The 22442-nt window shown below is 34.9% G+C and overlaps 3 protein-coding genes across 4 annotated transcripts; 1 reads left to right on the forward strand and 2 right to left on the reverse strand.

Moving 5' to 3' along the window:
- Positions 1 to 5794: 5794 nt before the first annotated feature.
- LOC111782000 (protein SAWADEE HOMEODOMAIN HOMOLOG 2) lies at positions 5795 to 10743 on the reverse strand. Its single transcript, XM_023662759.2, is given in 10 exon segments — positions 5795 to 6358; positions 6361 to 6667; positions 6800 to 6919; positions 7027 to 7170; positions 7842 to 7893; positions 7987 to 8056; positions 9403 to 9556; positions 9628 to 9673; positions 9762 to 9847; positions 10507 to 10743. Coding segments are annotated over 10 exon segments (1107 nt in total). The 5' UTR covers positions 10561 to 10743; the 3' UTR covers positions 5795 to 6284.
- Positions 10744 to 13007: 2264 nt separating this feature from the next.
- Positions 13008 to 15884, reverse strand: LOC111776480 (transcription elongation factor 1 homolog). The gene is made up of 5 exons (XM_023655972.2): positions 15762 to 15884; positions 15202 to 15326; positions 14977 to 15047; positions 13391 to 13412; positions 13008 to 13307 (listed from the first exon to the last, which is right to left on the reverse strand). The coding sequence occupies exons 2-5, from the start codon at positions 15312 to 15314 to the stop codon at positions 13247 to 13249; spliced, it is 267 nt and encodes an 88-aa protein (XP_023511740.1). The 5' UTR covers positions 15315 to 15326; positions 15762 to 15884; the 3' UTR covers positions 13008 to 13246.
- Positions 15885 to 16305: 421 nt separating this feature from the next.
- Positions 16306 to 19324, forward strand: LOC147793767 (uncharacterized). Of its 2 annotated transcripts, none has more exons than XM_087121295.1 (3): positions 16306 to 16463; positions 16569 to 16660; positions 18796 to 19324. In XM_087121295.1, the coding sequence occupies exons 2-3, from the start codon at positions 16650 to 16652 to the stop codon at positions 19076 to 19078; spliced, it is 294 nt and encodes a 97-aa protein (XP_086977421.1). In that variant the 5' UTR covers positions 16306 to 16463; positions 16569 to 16649; the 3' UTR covers positions 19079 to 19324. The 2 variants fall into 2 exon arrangements, with proteins under 2 accessions (XP_086977421.1, XP_086977427.1); XM_087121301.1 differs by having other exon boundaries at positions 16307 to 16463; positions 18799 to 19324.
- The last annotated feature ends 3118 nt before the right edge of the window (positions 19325 to 22442 follow it).

The following is a 22442-nucleotide window of genomic DNA, read 5'->3' on the forward strand; positions in this document are numbered from 1 at the left end:
GATGTTCAAATAAATATTTATATTTTAAATTAAAATTAAAATCTTATTCCTTTTTTAACATATATATATATATATATATATATATATATATATATATATATATATATATATTCCACCCTTTTTCTATTATATTTACCAATTTTAAAAAAAATTTGTTTAGATTTTAAACAATTAAATTAGATTCACGGCGTATTAAAATTTTAATGATATGGTTAAAAAAACATCGATAGTCTATGATATCATAGAATAATTAATGAACATTATAGCAAAGAATACAATTAATGTGTTTGTTGACCTAAAGAGAACGGAAATGAAACCCATTCAAAATTTAAATAAAATGGTCAATTTTTGGTGTAAGCCCAATAAATGATTCATCATGGTATGATATTGAAGTCTCGTGGCTTTGAGCTATCCAACATTCTTATTTCTAAGAACAAACCTGAAAACCCTTTTCACAAATGAGTATCAAATTTTTTTTAATTCAACGATCGTAGAGATGAAAAGTCGAACCATCGAGGTTTGGAATGACAATTGATGTCTTATCCATTGAGTCATGTTCAGACTAACAATGTATATCAGATTCAGCTAAACCATTGAATTTTGAAATGATAATTGATATCTTATCCACTCAAACAGTGAACTACGGGATTGAATGCCCTATTTTGTAGGTTAAAAGATGGAGAGGGGAAGTTCCAACTCACATGGTCATATCACCACGTCAACATAAATTAATGATGGGCCAAGCTGGCCCAATTTCATTTTTTTTTTTATTAAATATAAAAAGAATTTTAAATTGAAATAATAATTATGATAAAATAATAAGAGAGAGAAAAAAATGGAGTTTTTGTTTTGACCAAACATTATACAACTTTCCAGAACAGAAGCTGACAAAAGCACCATCAAAAGCAGTTAATAAAGCCAATAATTTGAGGCCAAAATGCAATTAAGGCTTTTTAAAAGACCCATTTTTTAAATTCAATTTAATTTATTATTATTATTATTATTAATTTGGACTAATATTCTAATAAATTACAAAATCAAGCAACATATATGCTTCTAATCATTGGTGTTTCAAGAGATTAAGGCATTTTTAATAAAATTACAATAATTAAATGTTATTAAATTTCCAAAAATAGGATATTATAAGATAAAATATAATGTTTTGTATTCGTATTTATAATTTTTTTAAATAAAAATAAATAATTGAATATTTATTCTTAAAGAATCTCGTTGTCTAGTTGTCTATTGTTTTTTTTTTCATTATATGTCCACTATATGTTTTATTAAATTAATTAATATTTGTGTAACATGCATGTCACATTATTATTTAATTACTTAAAATCATAGTAAAAGTTAATGGATTTAATAAATTATATTATGAAGCAATAAATGGTTTATTTTCTATAAAAAAAAATGAATAAAAATATAATCTTATCTTTAAAAATAGAGTGAGATAAAGACATAAAGGAGACAAAGATTGAGACTTACAAAACATCCCACTTGTTTCTTGCTGTTGTAATCTCTCTACTTTATCAATCACCTCATAAATCTAAATAATAATGGGGAAAATAATGCATTGAGAATTATTAGTATTTATCGACACACTAACTACAAAAATTAGTCGTTTAATTTAAGTTAATTCGATAAAATACTCATTCTCATTCTAAATGTCGATAATGGTTCGATCTCTCTCTTCCAAAATAGGATTCTAAAGGTCGATAATGGTTCGATCCCCCATCTCTAGAATAGGATTCTAAAGGTCGATAGTGGCTTGATCCTCCACCTTCACTATAGGATTCTAAACGTCAATAGTGGTTTGATCTCTCACCTTCGAAATAGGACTCTAAAGGTGGAAAATTGTTCGATCCTCCACCTCAAATAGGATTTTAAAGGTCGATAATGGTTTGATCCCCTACCTCCATAATAGGATTCTAAAGGCCAAAAATGGCTCGATCCTCCACCTCCAGAATAGGATTCTAAAGGTCGATAATGGTTCGATCTCCCATCTCCAGAATAGGATTCCGAAGGTCGAGAGTGGTTTGATCCTCCACCTTCACAATAGGATTCTAAAGGTCCATAGTGATTTGATCTCTCACCTCCAAAATAAGACTCTAAAGGTGGATAATCGTTCGATCCTTCACCTCAAATAGGATTTTAAAGGTCGATAATGGTTCGATCCCCCACCTCCATAATAGGATTCTAAAGGCCGAAAATGGCTCAATACTCCACCTCCAGAATAGGATTCTAAAGATCAATAATGGTTCGATCTCCCACATCCATAATAGGATTTTAAAGGTCTACAGGGGTTAGTTCCCCCACCTCCGGAATAAGATTCTAAAAGTCATAATGGTTTGAATCATCGCCTCCACGTGTTAAGTAAACAAAATATAAAAGCTAGTTGAGGTTGGGTTTTTTTCTTTTCTTTTTGAGGCTTGGGTTGTTTGGATTTTGAAAGTGATATTTAACCATTAAAATTGATGGGTCTTAATGAGCGAGCACAACAAAACATGGAAGGATCAGAATGGACCATGATAGGACCAAAGATATCATCTTGGTCCCTGCTTGGTCCCTGCTCTATCCTTCAATCATGGGATCTTGACACAAATTCAGAGAACTCCAAACAGATGATTCAATTCCAAACTTCAGTTTTTTCAGCAGATTATGGTTAAGTATCCTAGCTTAATATAATAAGTGAGCCAAAAATCAAGCATACCTGAACTATATCAATCGAGCTCGTATGCGTCGCCCCCTGGTCTCGTTAAACCCTCAGAATCTGCACTCATATATGTCCATCAATACTCTAAAACAAAAGAAACAACACAAAATCGATCGATATATTTGTTTTATATTCTAATACTCTGATTCGCCTTGAAGCAATGAATGGCACTGTTTAAGATAATTTAGGAGAGGTGAAAAAATGTGCATAAACAGACAAATGAAGTTCCCAAAAGAGGTGAATAAAGTCGCATCATGTGCAGATGTAGTAACAGTAAAAGACTTTCTAGTCAAAGGGACTGAACTAGACAAGACCCTACTGGTAGTTTTGTTTCTTATTAGCCATGGCCACTTTCATTAGCTAGTTAATATTTTTAGATAGAAGGTGTTACCGTCCAAGACCACCACTAGCAAATATTGTCTGCTTTGGCCCGTTACGTATCGTCATTAGTCTCACGATTTTAAAACACAGTTTCCACACCCTTATAAGAAACTTCGTTCCTCTCTCCAACTAATGTGGGACCTCACAATCCACTCCCTTGGGGCCAGCGTCCTCACTGGTACATAACCTGGTGTCTGGCTCTGATACCATTTGTGACAGCCCAAGACAGCCCAAGACCACTGCTAGTAGATATTGTCTGCTTTTGTCCGTTACGTATCGTCGTCAGCCTCACGATTTTAAAATACCTCTACCAGGGGTTCCACACCCTTATAAGAAATGGTCCCCTCTTTAACCAACGTGGGATCTCATAGAATCACAAAAGAACATACTGTTTGTTGACCAGAACAAGAAAATCACGTTTTTAATTATTTCACGTTTTGAATCAAGTGCCTATACGAAAGGTAGGCTGCATCACTTGGTAGCAAAGCAAAGCAAAGTTCTTGACTATGGCTAATTGAGTGCCAACCAACAAAGGTAGAAAAGCCTTAATGACAAAGATAGCAAAAACAAGCCTCGTGATACCATGCTTGATATCAATCAGTGAATAATAAGCCTTTAGGGGCTACCAGAAAGGTTCACCTCTACACAAGAAAAAACTGAGAAAATCCACCTAACTTTGATCTCAATCCACGAAACTTGATTCCCAGAAAGAAGAACATGACCAAAATTTTTACCATCCATCCATTGTAAAGAAAGAATCTGACTATTTTGTGGGATGAAAACATTCAAGCAAAGTTCTAAGGAAAGTGAGGAACACTGTCATCACTCCTTCAACTTGGTTTATCCCATAACTTCAATCACTGGTTAGCTATGCTAGCTCCAAAACAACTTATAACTATGCTAGCTCGGTTTATAACTCAGTTTATAACTCAGTTTGAACATCTAACTCAGTTTATAACTATGCTAGCTCCAAAAACAACTTTCAAGTTAACAAGGAATACGTCCCTAAGAAGATTCGTAACATTTCAAGTCTCGAGAGTTACATTTGAACTTATCAAACAAATTTGCCCAAATAAAAGTTGAAGAAGGAACTAGGATAGCTAGAACTTCCAGTATAATTGCTCAAGTCCACCGCTAGTAGATATTGTCCTTTCAGACTTCCTCTCAACGTTTCTTAAAACACGTCTGTTACAAGGAGGTTACCACACCCTTATAAAGAATGTTTCGTTCACCTCCCCAACTGATGTGAGATCTCACAGTTCACCCCCCTTCGGGGTCTAATGTCCTCGTTGGCACTTGTTCTGCTCTTCAATCGATGTGGGATCTCACAATCCACCCACCTTGGGGCTCAGCGTCCTCGCTAGCACTCGTTCTTTTCTCCAATCGATGTGGGATCTCATATTCAGCCACACGAAAATTTTCAGGATGCAAAGAAGCAAGAGAACAAAAAGAACAGTAAAAAATCTTCAGGAGACACCATCGAGTGTTTCAATGATAACCACATGTAAATGATACTGATTTAGCTCTTAATTCAAATTCAATATCAAATAGACAATCAAGATTTCAAAGGAATGCAGTAAACCAACCATATAAAGAAACAAAAACGAGGTTCAAATGGGATAGTAAGTAAGTTCATATAGCATAATTATCACGTTCAACAATTAACCAGTCATATTCTTATGTTTTTCTTCATCTCTTTGATCAAATCTTGAGATACTCATTACTTAACCACAGAAAAAAAAAAAAAAAAAAAAAAAAAAAGGCTAAAAAGAAGTCCACCTCAAGTCATCTCAAAGCCAGATCGCCTACTTCGCTATAAATTACCAAGAACAGTGAAAAATTAAGAAACAAACACTCATTTACAGCGCTACTAATTTAAGATTATAAGACAGAAAGACGCAAAAAAAGAGTAAGGAAAAGAAATTTCACTCGGAATTCAAGGGAGTTAATGGAAACAGCACGAGCGCGGAGAAGAAGCTCAACACATCGGGCCGCAGCTGGAGCACCTGCCCGGACCACCGAAGCGGGGAAGAACCGCGGATGGCAAGTGGTAGCGATGCTTCTAAACCCAGCAGTGACGGAGAAATGGGCTTTTATGAGAGTTTGCCGCCAAAACGAACTGAAATCTTTTCGTTTTTTTTTATGTTAAATTCCAAATTTATTTTTCAAAAATATTAGTCTCTTAATTTTATATATTATAATTATTTGTTCAATGAAACCAAATGAACACATTCGAAATTTCTAATATATAATTAGACATTTTTGCTTTTTTTTTTTTTTTTTAAATTAAGGTAATAATAAATTTCGTATTTTATATATTAAATTACACGTAGATTATCGAAATATATTTTGTTAATGATTTTAATCTCTAATTTCAATTATTCTCATCAGTTTTGAAAGAAAAAAAAATTATTTTAACGTTTGAATTTTGCATTTATTCTAAGAAAAAAATATTTAAAATATTTTCATCAACCCAACAAATAAAAATTAACACAATTAATGTGTAAAAATTAGAATTCATATGTGACATCATCCAACTCAATTTAGGTTAAAATTATTATCATCATTATAAAAAAAAATAAAACGTTTGAATTTTTTTTTTTTAAAGTTCAGAGATATTTTGCTTAACTGAAACCATCCATAAGAGGGTTCGAGTCGAGTCCGAAAGGACTTTTCTCGAACAGAACAGAAAGAATGTATATCTAAAGGTTCCTGTAATGCATTAAGTTGACTGCCCATCAGCCAAAGGTACACAAACAAGTCCAGTTTTTCACATGGCATTTAACGATTCGAAGAGAACCCTTTGTCGAGTGCATCGATATCGTTAGTAACATTTGGTAATCAGCACAGCTCTATGGGAAAACTAAGCAGTAAGATATATGATCAGTGTAGAGCCATGGTTTGGTTTGGTTTGGCTTGGCTAAGCAGAGAAGAAAAAAGTAAAACAAGAGAGATGATGCCTCTGACCTGTTCGATACTACGATCGAGGTGTGGCTCCTGCATGTTTCATCGGTCGAGAACGTTCAGCATTCACAGCAAGTGGATGGGAAGCTATCACTTTGAAACATGGGGCAAAAACAGACTTCACTGTGTATTTACTCATCCTAAAAAAACGAGTCGGGCAAAATTTTAAATTGATAGGTTCGGTTAAGATTAGACTGATGGAAGGAAGTTTTTCCATAATCAACTAACTTCCCCATTCAGACACATTGTCTGCTGACATACCAGACACAGAGCTGGTCATGATACCGCTCGAGAAGCAGAGCTACCTGCGTGATTACCAGCGTTGAATACGCCTGGGGCGCTGTTAGTTATTGTATTCCTTGCTTCCTGAGTACTAGTTTGGGCATGGACATTTATATTTGCATTTGCATTTGGTATAACGATGGTTGCATCCTTGTTGAGTAGCTTTTGGGTTGCCTCGAAACTTATTGTCTGACCACTGAGCAGTACAGAATCCATGCCAGATCGTGAGGGCTCCATCGATGCTGCTTCGTTTACAGCATGAAGCTGTAGCAACCTGTGGTCGGTCTCAGGCCGACGACAAATCTTTCTCAACTGAACAATTTCCTAACATTCATTTAGAGCAAGCCAAGTCAATTATAGAATCCTAAACAGCATTTGTTGAGTGCATGATTAAGTTAGACGTTTATGAACATATCACAATTCATGCAGTATTGCGTTCATGAACAAGATACGCACCTCAGATTGATCGTGATCATAACGGACCAAAAACCTGCAGCGACAACCTCGTACATCATGTCGTCTTCTTTGTGTATCAAGCACATGGGCATCAAAGTAAAGTGCCTGCTCTTTACCCTCCTGAAATTATGTCCAATATCGAAAGATCTAGTAAACGAGATTATCCTGAATCGATAGCAAGAAGGTGATCGAAAGGCCTCGCTTCAAGGGAAAATCAAAGTTTTTACCTGAAAGCATAAGATGAGGTCGCCTGGAAGAACTGCCACACATTCTGAAGATTCACAAGGTAGAGAACGAGGTCTAATGTTCCTTCTGACATTAACCCACTCATCCTCATCTGATCCAAAACCAGCAAATCTAACTAGTACTTCCTGGCAAACAACAATTTTTAGGCAATGCAGGGACTCAGATGAACGCAAACAAAACGAAGCATGTGATATCTTTACAAATCATAAGCATAGCCCAATGGTTAAGGCATCTACTCGTTCCTTTGAAGTTCAAGGATCAAACCCCTACTACCCCAACATTTGTTCTACCGGAAAAAACGAATCGGAGACAAACTTTTGAGTTACAATCAACTACATATCTTGGAGCATTTTAGAGAAACGCCAAAATATTGGCCAAAGAGGACCATATCCGCTAGCGGTGGGCTTGGGCGGTTACATAAGGTGTTGTTGGTTAACATTCAATATGATGTTGCAAACTCAGAGGTAGTGAAGGAGAAAAGGATTGGGTGGAGAAAAATCCAGGGCAATATTAACTCTCACAAGTCAAAATATTTCGAGAACTCATAAAATACTTAGAAACTCATACGATTGAGAATGTGATCCAAAAGATTTTGAACCCACAAACACAGTACAAGACAGTAGAGACCACAAACTGTAATGTTTTTCTATAAATGGAGAGAGCGGCCGTACAAGAACTATTTGGCTTAATACTTCCGTGTTCGGTTTTCATAAAGCAAAATAATTCGAGCATGAATAACTGATCAGAAAATAGGTTGAAGAATAACGTGCGTGCAAGGGAATGAGTGCAAAATTACCGGGTCACCACTTTCCACAGATCTATGGGATAAAAAGGTAGCAACGTCATACCTGAAACATATCATGAACAGTTAAAAGAATCAATCATCTACGCCTGTCGTGAAGAAGTTTATCATCCTAAAGCAGAAGACAAGCTATACTAACCATGCACCATCCCTCCCAGATTTAGCTTCAAATTCCGACAGTGGATTTTCTGGAGCACGCTTTAGGGGTCCTGGAATTTGGTACAGAAATTGAATGAAAAATTAAAAGAAGTTGATACCAACATGTTTAAATATGAATCGTCTTTAAAAAGCAAATCTAGAATCACATGCTATCCAAACTAATGTATCTGTGGTTCACATCTTTCCACACCATGTCATTTTAAAGATTATGGTTCTTCACAGGCCATAAACATGGTCAGCCCATGATTTACAGAAAAACAATTTATCATCGATTTCTCTTACTTTTTATAACATATTTGGAGATTTAAGTTAACTACAACAATATAATGGAATAAGGTATATCAAGACTAAGATCTCACATTGGTTGAAAATGGGAACGAAGCATTCCTTATAAGGGAATAGAAACATCATCCTAGTAGATGCATTTTAAAACCGTGAAGTTAACGGCGATACGTAACGGGCCAAGGACAATATCTACTAGTGGTGGGCTTGGGCAACAAATGGTATTAGACACAGACACCAGGCGGTGTGCCAACAAAGACGCCGAGCCACCAAGGGGAGTGGATTGTGAGATCTCACCTTGGTTGGAGAGGGGAACAAACCATTCCTTATAAGAGGGTTGAAATCTCTCCCTAGTAGATGTATTTAAAACCATGAGGCTAACGATGATACATAATGGGTCAAAGCGAACACTATCTACTAGCGGTAGATTTGAGATGTTACAAATGGTATCAGAGCTAGACACCGGACGGTGTGCTAGTGAGGATGCTGGGCCCCTAGGGGTAGGGGTGGATTGTGAGATCCCACATTGGTTGGAGAGGGAAACGAAACATTCCTTATAAGGGTATGGAAACCTCCCTAGTAGACGCGCTTTAAAACCGTGAGGCTGACAACAATACGTAACAGGCCAAAGCAGATAATATCTACTAGCAATGGGCTTGGGTTGTTACACCATACAAACTTTTTGCTCGAATACCATAAACAATACGTTCCAATTGAAAAAACAATACTTGTGCGATAAACCCTGGCATTATAAAAAACATCTAACTTCTTTTTGTACAGAGTAAGATCTTTTGAACGCAGGAAACTTGCAAGCAGCCACTTTGCAATTGGTTTTTTCAGAGAAATCTCATAAGAACAGTACTTAAAATGAAGATTAAAGGCCATAAAAGCTCCCATGCTTCCAGATATACCTCCTCACCTGACTAGCGACGAAAAGAGGAAAAGTTTTGAAATGATGATGTTAGCCCAGACAGAGGCGTTTAGCAGATGCCATTCTACTACTACGATAGATTTCGTAACAATAAGCTAATAACAAACATATGATAAGAGAAAAAAAAGGATAAGAAAATGAAAATATTTAAACATTGATAAAACATAGCGATTTTTTTAATACCTACTAGTGTGGGAGCAGGAACAACTATGGTTTGAGGCACATTTCTCGGGGGTGTTGACTCGACTTGGACAATTGGAGAGCCAGCCAACTTTCCGGGAACCTTTGTTGTCTTTGCTCTGATAGCATATCGCCTATTCTGGAACCAATTCCAAACCTACAAAATAACAACAATAATTAGTAAATCACCATTACCTATCATATAAACGTCAAGTACGGCCACCATACTTGCTTCATTTGCACAGCAATCTTCCCTTTCCGTTCGACCGATTCACTACAAACAACATAAACAAATTATTCTCTACACCAAAAGAGCAATTCAAATCATATAAAAGTCACAGTAAGCAATGTAGAATGTCCACCTGAACTTCCCAGCAAGAGAAACCAGAACTTCCCGAGACGGCATGGTATTGTTGTGTCCTTGCAGTATAGCCTCCATCTCCGCAACCTTAATCAAAATAAGAACCGAACGTTACAGCACCAGCAGCTTCGAGGAAGCGTACCCTATCTGAGTACTAAGTCAAGAAAGAACTATAGTAATAGCCTTAGAGCAAGCAATAAAAACTTCATTTGATTAAAGTCATTATCAATTCCTTGTAGAATAAACAGCATCCAGCAGCAAAACTAATGAACTTCTAGCAGATTGAATTAGATCTATACAAATTTTGTCAAAACTCAAGCTCGAAAAGGACACTCTTCTTCCAAATTATCGCTATCCAACAAGCCCCACAAGCCCCCTTTCAACAGTTCTTATTTACATGCAGCTACCTAAACTAACCATAGCATCAACTCTATGCAGTAATTGGGAAACAGACATCAAAATTCAAAAGGGGAAAAGCACAATTACCAGTAGAACAAGAAATGGAATGGAAAATAAACAAAAAGAAAGCAGAAGAACAGCCATCAGTTCAGAAGAACACGATTAGAACCCTCCATGAAACGAACAAAACAACCACAAGAATCAACAAACAATCAAGCCAATAAACACAGAAATTGAGCTAAGAAAAATTTCCAGCACCAACATCAACATGCATCACAAACGCATCATTCAGATAAAGAAAACGAACAAAAGCGGAGGAGGTAGAAGAAGAAGAAGCGGAGAAAAACCTCGGGAGCAGTGAAACGGAAGGCAGGGCCTCCATTGCTGGGAGGCCGACCCATAAGCTAAGCTTCCCTGTGTGGTTTCACTGATTTCGCCGTCACTATCAAAGAATCAAAGAGAGAAACTGAGAAAAAAGTACCAAGAAAAAATTCAGAATTGAAGATCCCGTCTTCAGAAATTCGTTATTTCGGGAAAACTTTGAGCGACTATATAAATAAATGTGCATCGATACATATATATATATACACACACATATATGATGATGATGATAGAGAGAGAAATTGAAGCTTTAAGCCCAAAATTCATGGTTTTGGGGGGCAAAACAAAATGCCCAGGTGATTCCGTACCAAATATCAAAATTGTGTACCTCAAAAAAGAACTAAAACCCAAATCTCTTCATATTCTTATTTAGGTTTTAGCATTTAGATTGGTTCTTCAATTTTCGAACTCTCACCCTCATCGATCCATTTTAAATTCTATATTTTCAATTATTGTTTTTATTTTTTGGGTCTTTGACTTTGCAAAAATAAAAAATTCACGAGAGATGTGTCGTTGTCGTTGTTCATCGGCTTCGACTATGAATTTCATTGGATTTTCTTGTCGTAAAAGAGTTCTCCGATTTTTTCTTTTCATTGTAAGGACATATAACTGTAATAACGGCTTGATATTTTGGAACATTCGTGTTTTTATTACGTTAACGTCTGTCGTTTTAGGTATTTGGAGATTTGTCTGTGAACGTTTTACCCTGGATTAGATTTCATCCGTTTAACTGAAGACTACACTTGGAAAGTCGGCGATTTGTCTTCATTGTCGAAATAGTATTAGATATCATTTAAGAACATAATAATAATAATTATATTGTTACCGTTAGCAATTTGTCTTCATGGATCGAAATAGTTTTAGACATCATTTAAGAACATAATAATAATAATATTATCGTTACCGTAAATGATTTGTGTTCATCATCGAACTAATAGTAATAATAATAATATTAATTTTAGATATAGTTTAAGAAAATAATAATAATAATAATAATAATAATATTATGGATAATTGTTTTTTTTTAAATTGATTTTATAAAAACGTTTATAAAGATAATTTAAAAAAAGGGGGGGAATTAACAAAATATGGAAAGGAAAACGTATGGGATGAAAAGGGGAACATGCGAAGGGTGTGAGTGCAATTTTCAGTTACAAAGTGGGAGGTGCTGAAAATTAGAGAAAATCGGTGGGCGCCGTGAGCAGTTTTTTTCTTCACGGGTTTACTAAATACGCACACCACTAGTTTTTTTTTTTTTTTTTTTTTTTTTTTTTTTTTTAATACTTTTTTCATGACCGTATTTACACCAAACATTTTATAAATTATTTTGAATCTTCATAACATTATTAAGAAAAGATTAACCATAAAGTTAAATAATAATAATAATAATCAATATGAGGATTGCCCATATCTTTTGCTTTGTAAAAACCTCACTAATTAATTAATTTATGGAGAGAAAAAAACATTCTTATTTCTTATTTCTATTTTCATCTTTTAAAATTTTAAATTCTTCCATTGTCCGAAGATTAAAATTTACGAGGATAATATATATATAAATATATATATATATATATATATATATATATATATATATATGTATAAATATATATATATGTATAAATGTATGTATATGTGACATAATAACACCGCTCCTATTTGCATGGTAAAAAAAAACATAGAAATAAAGAAGAGGTAAAATAGTCTTCCTCACAATATCCTATGACTAGTAATGCAATACAAGTCATCCAGGAAGGTAGAAAAAGAATATAAACAAAAACAAGGAAAAAATTTTTCATAATTTTCGGATCATACATAATTTAATTAGAGAATTATAGATCAAAATTAGAAAAAAAAACGAAGATTCCACATAGTACTTTTGATCGAAAAATCAATCTAATTTATTTCGCACCTTTCGCTCAATGAAAAAATAGGTCAGATTCTACCGGATCAAACCTATGAGACTTAAAGCAATGATGGAAGGAAATTAAAAATAATAATAATAAGTAAATAAAATTGACGTAGACGAGCCTAAATTCCAAACGATGCAATGTATATGTACGCATGTAAATGTATGTATGTGGGGGGTGGAGCAGGGTTGGAAACCGAAAATATAATCTCATTTCCAAGCCCCGCTTAGCTAGTGGGAGAGAAATCTCTCCTCCCACGGTAAACTACCACGTAAAAGAAACTTCAAAGGTCTTAGTTTCGAACAATTTACAGCACCTTCATCTCATCGCCTTTGATTAAAAATGTCTAAATAACTTTCAGTGTAGAAGAATTAAAAATGTCTAAAGAACTTTCAAAGAGTCTATGCTGAAAGCACAACCATTGACACAAAGCAAAATAAAATAGAACACACTTCAACATTTCATTAACAAAATGAGGTTTCAGGATCCACTTTCCATCTGGACATAGAAAATTCGCAGTAACATTTACTTTTTGTGTCCACAAGACTCGTGACTCAAAATAAGGAAAGAAAGTTACAGGTGCTTAAATTTCAAGATTTAAGTCCACATGCAAGACATCACAACATATTACTGTACATACACGCTTGTCTATTACAACATACTACTGTACATACACGCTACGAGAGTAGGAGTGTTGTCATACCTACCAATAAGACCCCCTCCTCTTAATTTAGATTCATCAAAGGAACTTCGAACTAGCCAGCTTCTTTTCATACAGAAAATGCCCCAATTGATCCCCCTAAGCACCATCGTCTTCAGGGTTGTTGACCCGCTCACATTCATCGATCCATTCGCTATATCTGATCGAAAGAACATCATGTCAACTGAAGAACTATAGAACATTAATATTGACAAAAACCAACTGCATTTAGTTTTTACTTACATGTCTATTGGCTCGCTTAAGGCTGCAAAATAAAAGAGAAGAAATATTAGTGCAGCTTAATTATCCCAAGACAGACTAATGACAACAATCTGTAAGCCCCGTATTAGACATGGGTTAAACTAAATCATAGATAATGACTAGACTTAGACGCATTGCATTCATTAGGGGTAAATGGTCCGGGTTGGGTTGAGGGTTTTTTTTACTCAACCCAAAAGTTTAGGTTGGTTGGATTGATAACCCAACCCAAAAAATTTTACAACCCAACTCCTATTTTTGGTTGGGTTGTCTGTTTGTTAACTTTTGATAATTTGATAGAATCTTAGATAAAAGATATTAAAAATTCACAAACAACACAAATCAATCCATAATCCTTTAAAAAAACAAATCCATCAACAACTAAATACCAACACTCTTTAGAATTGATTACTCTAGAAATAAGGAAAATATAAGATACATGAAATTAAAAAATAATAAAAATCATTAATTTAAATAAACTCTACGCAACAAAATAAAAATAATGTATTTAAAAATAGTATAAAATAAATGAAGAGAAAAATTAAAAAACAATCAAAATCATTAATTTAAACAAACTTTCCACAACAAAAAAAAAAAATAATAATAATAATAATGCATTTAAAAATAGTATAAAGTAAAGGAAGAAAAATTTAAAATATATAAAAGAAATTAAATAAAAAAATATAAAGAAAATTATACGCAACAAAAATAAAAATAATGTATTTAAAAATAGTATAAAGAAATTTAAAATATATAAAAGAAATTAAATAAAAAAATATAAAAAAACTCTACCCAACAAAAGTAAAAATAATGTATTTAAAAATAGTATCAAGTAGATGAATAGAGAAATTAAAAAACAATAAAAACCATTAATTTAAAGGAACTTTCCACAACAAAAAATAAAAATAATGCATTTAAAAATAGTATAAAGTAAATGAAGAGAAATTTAAAATATATAAAAGAAATTAAATAAAATATATATATAAAAAAATAATAATAATAATAGAGTAATAAAAAATATAAAAAATAAATAAATTTGACCAAAGTCGAACCTGCCCGCGTAGAGTAATCACGCCAGAATTACCACAATACCAAACCCGTGAATATGCTTGATTTCTTAGCGTATGTATTATATAAGTTTTGTTTGGTTCGGGTCAACCCAATATTTTTGTCCTATGAACCCGAAACCGAAACCGATTCAGGTTCAGGAAAAATAACCCAACCCAACCCTTATAAGTCGGGTTGGGTTGGTCTGGGTTATTGGGTTGCCGGTTGGATGTACACCCCTAGCATTTATAAACTTCCCTACAACAGGAACGAAAATATAGTCGTGAATGGAAGGGACAACTGCAAAAGAAATCTTCCATAATCCATCTATTTTGTGACAGATAAAATGGGGTTCGCTAGAATACTCCCATGGGCCGAGTTCAGACCAAACTCAAACTACTCAAGTAAAACATAAAGAATCCTAAAATGTTCAATCGCATCATAATATAAAGCATAAATTGAAACAAACAAAACAGATGGGAAAGGCAAGAACACTCGTAGAATTAGAGGCTTGAAGAGAATACCTGTAATGGATGTGCTAAAGCCTTCTTGGCAAATTCCACAGGAGGCTTCCCCAATCAAGTTCTTCATATCACTAAAACCACACAAACACCCTCGTCACAATACAAAACAAATGAGGCACATAAACAGAGAGACTAATCCAAGAGACAAGCTAATGATAAAACATATCATAACCAGCTTTTTCATTGTGCCTCTAGATACTAAAAATGAACCAAATGCAAACATACATGCGACACTCCACACTGGTGCCATGATTGCAGAAGGGGCAGCTAAAAACAGTATCAAGCTTGTCCATTCTCTTCTTAGGTGGGGGCTTCGCTCTCGACTTCCTTTTCCCCATTTCTTATTGAGGCTGTCCACATCCATAAACAACATCACTACTAATCAGTCTTCAAAACGAGGATGCAGTGAAACTTAAAAGGTTATAAACACTAAATCTTCGAACATATCAATCATTCAATAAGCCACTAATTCTCGTACATCAGAACTCAAGTTCACCGTCTATCCTTATAATCCCAAAACATTCGTGTTCAACTCATGAACGACCAAAATAAAACCAGTATAAAAGATGCAAGTTCCATTACTCAAAAAAATCAGTTCATCGACTACGGAAAGAATCAAAAGCAAACAATAACTAAAAGCTCAGGAAAATCCCATTCTAGTCACAGATAGAATAGAACCCTAGGTGGCAGGAAGTAAGAACAGAGAACATAATCAGCAAATTGAAAGCATAGTGAAAACCCTAGAACTATGAACCCTAAGAGAAGAGAGACCAAAGTCGTCGTACCTGATTGTTGATCGAATTGGGATGGATTATCTTTCGGTGTTGTAGTCGTCTCGCGGGTCAAATTGAAGAATAAGGATTGAAATTGAAGAAACCTTTTATTTATAGATTAAAAGTTCTTTCGTTATTTTACGAAAATACCCCCAACTAAATTCTATAACTACCGAAAAAATTAATAATGCCATATATGCCGCCAGCCATGCAGGCTAGTACGTGTATCCATCCCTAGGATGGAGTATGGAGGACAGTTTTGTACTTTCACACAGGAGGAATTTTAAAAAAATTATTAATACCATTAAAAAAAATATTAACTTCAAAACAAAAATTTTATAAAAAAATTAAAAAAAAAATGTCATTACCATTAGTACATAAACGAAATTATTTTTAATTTTTTTTTTTATAAAAGTTTAAAATTATGGGTAAATAAATATTTACTAAATTTGAAAGTGTTTTTTTTTAAATATAATTCGAATTTTTTAAAAAAATAAAGTGTCCAAAATTAATAATAAATTTAGTTTTTAAAATTTAAAAATATTTTTTATTGAAGTGTATGCGACAGCAAAAAAGATCGTAATAAATCTCGGCTCTTCCGTTCCCTTTCGTGCTTCAATTTATCATCCTGATTTTGATTTTTAACGGCGCCTGCTAGCTACTTCTTAGCTTGATTATTCTTCTGAATTTGAGCTTTAGGGTTCTTTCCCATCGGTAATTTAATGAATTTTGTTGATCTTCAATGTTTGATTGGGCCCTGGCCCCTTTTTGGGTGCGATTGTGGTGATGAAACTCAGTTTTTTGTTCGATTTTTTTCAGGCTTCACTGATATTTGTCCTGCTCCTTCATCGGCTGTAATCGTCTTTGATGTATTGACGCGTTTGATCGCTCAATTTGATAATGACTTCAAGGTACCTGATTTTGGTTTCAGAGTCATTTTCTTTATCTCTGTTTAGATTTTCTTGCGAATTGGTTTTTTCTTGTTGGATTGGTGTGAGCCGTTGAGGATTAGTGGAGAAATTCGTGAATATTTTCGATCTAGATTTTAAGAATGGACTGGTTTTTATTTGAGTCTCACTTAAGGTGTATCTGCTATGATGCTTTGAATCTTTTGTGGTTTTGATTGCTTAGAAATTCTCGTATGTGGTGGTTTATATTCTCTTGGATGATAGAATTTTGGAATGAATGACAATATGCAACATTTTCTTTATGAAAAGGCAGGTTAATAGAAGAGAAATCTCAGATTTACTGAACAAAATACCTGGACCCTAGTAAAGTTCTGCCTTAGATTTCTTGTTTTGGATCATGATCACTTATTGATCGCAGTGAATCCGGCCTCATATCCATAGTTAGCGGCGCATTCATCATAGTTAGAAACTCCAGCTCCATATCAAGGTCATGGTCGATATCGCCACTATCATAAATATCGTCACTATCATCAATAAGAAAACCCTTAGGGTTGTTATCCGAGAACTTGTTCAGAAATACTGTAATGAAAGCAAGATAGAAGTTTGTCGCTAGGTATTTGACCAAATAGGATCGTGCTTATAGGATCATAGAATACATGGCTGTACAGGAAACGTCTATGCTATTATATTCTCTGCAGGATTTTGAATTGTTGTCTAAGTTAATGCTTATGCTTAGTTGGTTAGCTTAGAATTTAAAATCAAAGATTAACTCTGGTGTTTCTTAAGTAGCTGGTGGCTACTCGGTATCAGTAGATGTGGGTACCCATACGTCGACATCGGATGAGTACATCTTTCAATTATGGCTTCTTAATCCGATGTCTAATTCAGGCTCTGAGGGGTGTTTAGTAAGAGGAGATGTTTATTTCTTCAAATGGTTTCTGTTTCAAATAAACATAGACAACTGACAGGAATGGTATTAGGTTGGTTATGGATGTTATTAGTGTTTGGGTGTATTAGTTATTAGCTCGAGGAGTTTGTTAGTAGGAGTCGATTTCGGTGAAGAGAAAGCTCGTCAATTGCTTTGATGGTTTTGGCTGAGTATGAGTACTCAAGAGAGGGGAGGGTCCAAACTCCAAGTACCTCAAATACTTGGATTATATTGTAGCTCTTCTATCTATTTGATTTCAATATTGTTCTAGTCGACTGGGTTCTATGAACATCAAAGCTACCTACTCCTTGCCAGTTTTTAGTTTTCTCTCTACCATCTTTATGAGATCCCACATCGGTTGAGGAGGAGAACGAAGCATTCTTTATAAGGGTGTGGAAACTTCTCCCTATCAGATGCGTTTTAAAAACCTTGAGGGGAAGTCCGAAAGGGAAAGCCCAAAGAGGGACACTATCTGCTAGCGGTGGGCTTGGGCCGTTACAAATGGTATCAGAGCCAGACACCAGATGATGTGCCAGCGAGCAGGTAGAGCCCCGAAGAGGGGTGGACATGAGGCGGTGTGCTAGCAAGGATGCTAGGCCCCGAAAGGGGGTGGATTGGGGGCCCCACATCGATTGGAGAAGGGCGTGATTGCCAGCGAGGGCGCTGGGCACCGTATGGGGGTGGATTGTGAGATCCCACATCGGTTGGGGAGGAGAACGAAACATTCTTTATAAGAGTGTGGAAACCTCTTCCTAGCAGACGCGTTTTGAGGAGAAACTCGAAAGGGAAAGCCCAAAGAGAACAATATATGCTAGCGGTGGGCTTGAGCCGTTATAATCTTGTTCTCTACTTTTTCCACTGATAAGAAAGTTAGTACATTCATTATCTTCTTAATTTGTTCTTAGTTAGTACATCGTCTTCTTAATTTGTCCACGTTATTTTCATCTGTCTAAATCGCTGTCCGTAAGTTCATTTTCGTTTTGTTTTCTGGTTCGCCGGACTTTCTTTATTTTATAAAATTTTCTTTTCGGTTTAGCCTTTATATTTGATCTCTACATTCCCATTACAAATGATACAAGTATTTGCCCAGTTATATCTGTCGATTTCTACTGATTTTGGTACATTTTCCATCGTACATTGAAACATAGTTCGTCTTCTGAATTCTTCCGCGGTTTCTATTTTGTCTGGTTTCTTTCCTTACAATGGCTAGCAGTTGGAGAAGAACGGTTGGGAATGTCAGATCCTTCATCGGCAACTCCATGGGCGGTCTCAGAGGCGGTACCAATCTTGCTTCCTGGGTAGTCGCTGGAACACTTGCCTACTTCCTCTGGGTCAAGCCCTCCCAGGACCTCAAACGCGAACAGCAAGAAAGAGCTGCTCTTGCAGCCACGGATCCTTATCGATACATCGAGAAGAGGAAACCTATTCCTGATCCCCAGGAGACTGGTTTGATATATGGCAACAAGAATAAACCTAAAAAATCAGAGGAGTAATCATCTATGGAGAGTGAAAACTTTGGAGAAATGTAACGGATTGCCCTTTATACACGGAAGGGGGTCGGTAATGTCGTTAGAAGCTAGAGCCTGGAACGACATGATTCTCTTATAACACTATGGATGTGAAGATTAAAAGGTGATAGATAGGGAATGTGTGTAGTTCAGTAAAGAGTTGTAGCCAAATCATTTGAATGAAATGTTTTAGTGTAATAACCTTGAGCTGAAAGTTGCAAAAGTTCTGTACTTTGTGTTTTGCTCTGATTATCTCAATGGGATTATCTGCCTGCCTGCTTGTATATTTCTAGTGGAGGTGGAGGCCTCAACTTTCATGTGGCACTTAAAGCAATAAACTAGTTATCAAGTCTTCTAAACAAGTGCATGGATATCGAAAATCTATACCAAATTGAACACCACTCAAGCTCACTATATTGTCATTTTTGGACTTTTCTTCTAGACTTCCTTTCAAGGTTTTAAAACCGGTCCACCAGGGAGAGGTTTTCACACTCTTATCAAGAATGTTTCATTCTCCTTTCCAATTAATGTTGGATCTCACAATCCACCAACCTTGGAGGATCAGGGTCTTTGCTGGCACAGTGTTTGGCTCTGATACTATTTGTAACCGTCCAAGCTCGGGATCTCTTAATTTACCCTTTTGCTCGGGATCTCTTAATTTACCCTTTTGGGGATTAGGGTCTTTGCTGGCACAGTGTCTGGCTCTGATACTATTTGTAACAGTCCAAGCTCGAGATCTTATAATTTACCCTTTTGGGGATCAGGGTCTTTGCTGGCACAGTGTCTGGCTCTGATACTTTTTGTAACAGTCCAAGCTCGGGATCTCATAATTTACCCTTTGGGGATCAGGGTCTTTGTTGGCACAATGTCTGGCTCTGATACTATTTGTAACAGTCCAAGCTCGGGATCTCTTAATTTACCCTTTTGGGGATCAGGGTCTTTGTTGGCACAATGTCTGGCTCTGATACTATTTGTAACAGTCCAAGCTCGGGATCTCTTAATTTACCCTTTTGGGGATCAGGGTCTTTGTTGGCACAGTGTCTGGCTCTGATACTATTTGTAACAGTCCAAGCTCGGGATCTCTTAATTTACCCTTTTGGGGATCAGGGTCTTTGTTGGCACAGTGTCTGGCTCTGATACTATTTGTAACAGTCCAAGCTCGGGATCTCTTAATTTACCCTTTTGGGGATCAGGGTCTTTGTTGGCACAATGTCTGGCTCTGATACTATTTATAACAGTCCAAGCTCGAGATCTCATAATTTACCCTTTTGGGGATCAGGGTCTTTGTTGGCACAGTGTCTGGCTCTGATACTATTTGTAACGGTCCAAGCTCGGGATCTCTTAATTTACCCTTTTGGGGATCAGGGTCTTTGTTGGCACAATGTCTGGCTCTGATACTATTTATAACAGTCCAAGCTCGAGATCTCATAATTTACCCTCTTGGGGATCAGGGTCTTTGCTGGCACCGTGTCTGGCTCTGATACTATTTGTAACAGTCCAAGCTCCATAATTTACCCTTTTGGAGATCATGGGTCTTTGCTGGCACAGTGTCTGGCTCTGATACTATTTGTAACAGTCCAAGCTCATGATCTCATAATTTACCCTTTTGGAGATCATGGTCTTTACTAGCACAGTGTCTGACTCTGATACTATTTGTAACAATCCAAGCTCGGGATCTCATAATTTACCCTTTTGGGGGCTAACGTCCTCGCTAACACACCACAGGTGTCTAACTCATAGGGACGAGATTATCCTAATCTCTTCCCAATCTTTATAAAAAATGATGCCTTGTTTTAGTGTAACGTTTGGGGCAAAAACTTTGACAAGAATCTGTGGGCAATTTCCTCCCCCCAAGAAAATATTGTGGGCTATCCTCCCACCTATCTCTCTCTCTCTCTATATATTTAAAAAGAGAGAGAAAATTTATGGAAAACAAACTTGGTTGATATTATTGTTCTTTACAATTCTCATGAAACGTGTTATTCATGTAATTCTAATGTTAATTAATACATGGCTTAAAAGGTAATGGCTGATTAACCTACCTTATAAAGGTAATGTATTTATTTAATGTTATTAATCTTTAAACTATTTTTTTATTAATTTTTAATCTTTTAAAATTAGAGGTTCAAATCTTCGTACTTATCTAATTCAGTGGAATCTTTTTTTACAGTAAAATTTGACCAAATAATATCTTTTTCACAATTTCTTTTAAAAGGACGGTATATAATATAACAGTTATATTTAAACAATAATAAATAATTATATATATATATATATATATATATATATATATATATGAAACCTCCCAACAAAGGCAATGCCAGCTCATTACCTATCAATGGAGGTATCACCTTCCGTCTTCCCTCTCTCCAAGCAAAGGTGTTGAAGATTCCTTTGTTTATATATACACATACGTACGTGTGTATGTATACGTATATATATGTATATATATATTTGTTCATAATATTTTTAAAAGTTTTAATCATATTTAATTGTATTTATCTTTCAATTAACGACACTAAACAAAATTATAGCATATTAAAGAATTTGTGGTTATGGTCATTTACGATTTAATGACCCTAAACCCTAAATTTATTTACGATTTAATGAATAAGGTATCAGTTACTTGTCAATTGTCTTTGTCTACCCTCGTACTTGTTAAAATAAAAAATTATCAACAATAAAAATTTGAAATCCAAATCTCGGGAATAATCCAATCATCAACTTACAAATTATTCATATCGTAAGGAGTTGACCATGGCTAAGAAAGTCTACCGGTTGACTGAAATATTAGTCAAATGGTCAAAAGGGTCGTGCCGATGACTATTGAGTTGAATGTCAAAGCAAGACAAAACAATTGTTGGGTTAAAAATTGTTTAATAAATTTCATTTTAAATTTATTTTTCATTGTTTTTAATTTTAAAAAACTAGTTGTAGTTTTTTAAATAAAAAAAATGATATATTTATTTGTATTTTTTATGCAGCAATTAGAGATATATTTAAATCAAAATTTGATTAAAAAAATGATCAAATAATTAACTTAAAAATCACTAAATAAAACATATAAAAATTGTAAATTATAAACTTACCTAATTTAATTATTGTAATAATCGAATTCTTATATTTTTAATTTTATAAAAATTTAATCTTTATCACAAAACTTCATTAAAAAAAAATAAAAAAAATAATATTAAATTAAATTACCGTCAATTTTAATTCTTATATTTTGAATAAATTAAAAAATATTATTTAGTCATTTCCATTTGTTTTATCAAATCACTTGCTCATTTATGATTATTAAATAATATGTAGTTATAAATTGACTTATATAGTTATATTTTATATTTCA

The sequence above is a fragment of the Cucurbita pepo genome, chromosome 1 (assembly GCF_057944985.1).
Source record: "Cucurbita pepo subsp. pepo isolate OVF chromosome 1, ASM5794498v1, whole genome shotgun sequence".
NCBI classification, from domain to species: domain Eukaryota; kingdom Viridiplantae; phylum Streptophyta; class Magnoliopsida; order Cucurbitales; family Cucurbitaceae; genus Cucurbita; species Cucurbita pepo.

Excerpts from the sequence above, each read along its gene's own strand:
- LOC111776480 (XM_023655972.2), bottom strand. The coding sequence starts at position 15,314 with ATGGGGAAAAGGAAGTCGAGAGCGAAGCCCCCACCTAAGAAGAGAATG. Across the intron at positions 15,048-15,201 it reads ACCAGTGTGGAGTGTCGCAT|TGATATGAAGAACTTGATTG; the intron begins GTATGTTTGCAT and ends GTGTGGTTTTAG. Across the intron at positions 13,413-14,976 it reads CTTTAGCACATCCATTACAG|CCTTAAGCGAGCCAATAGAC; the intron begins GTATTCTCTTCA and ends TTTATTTTGCAG.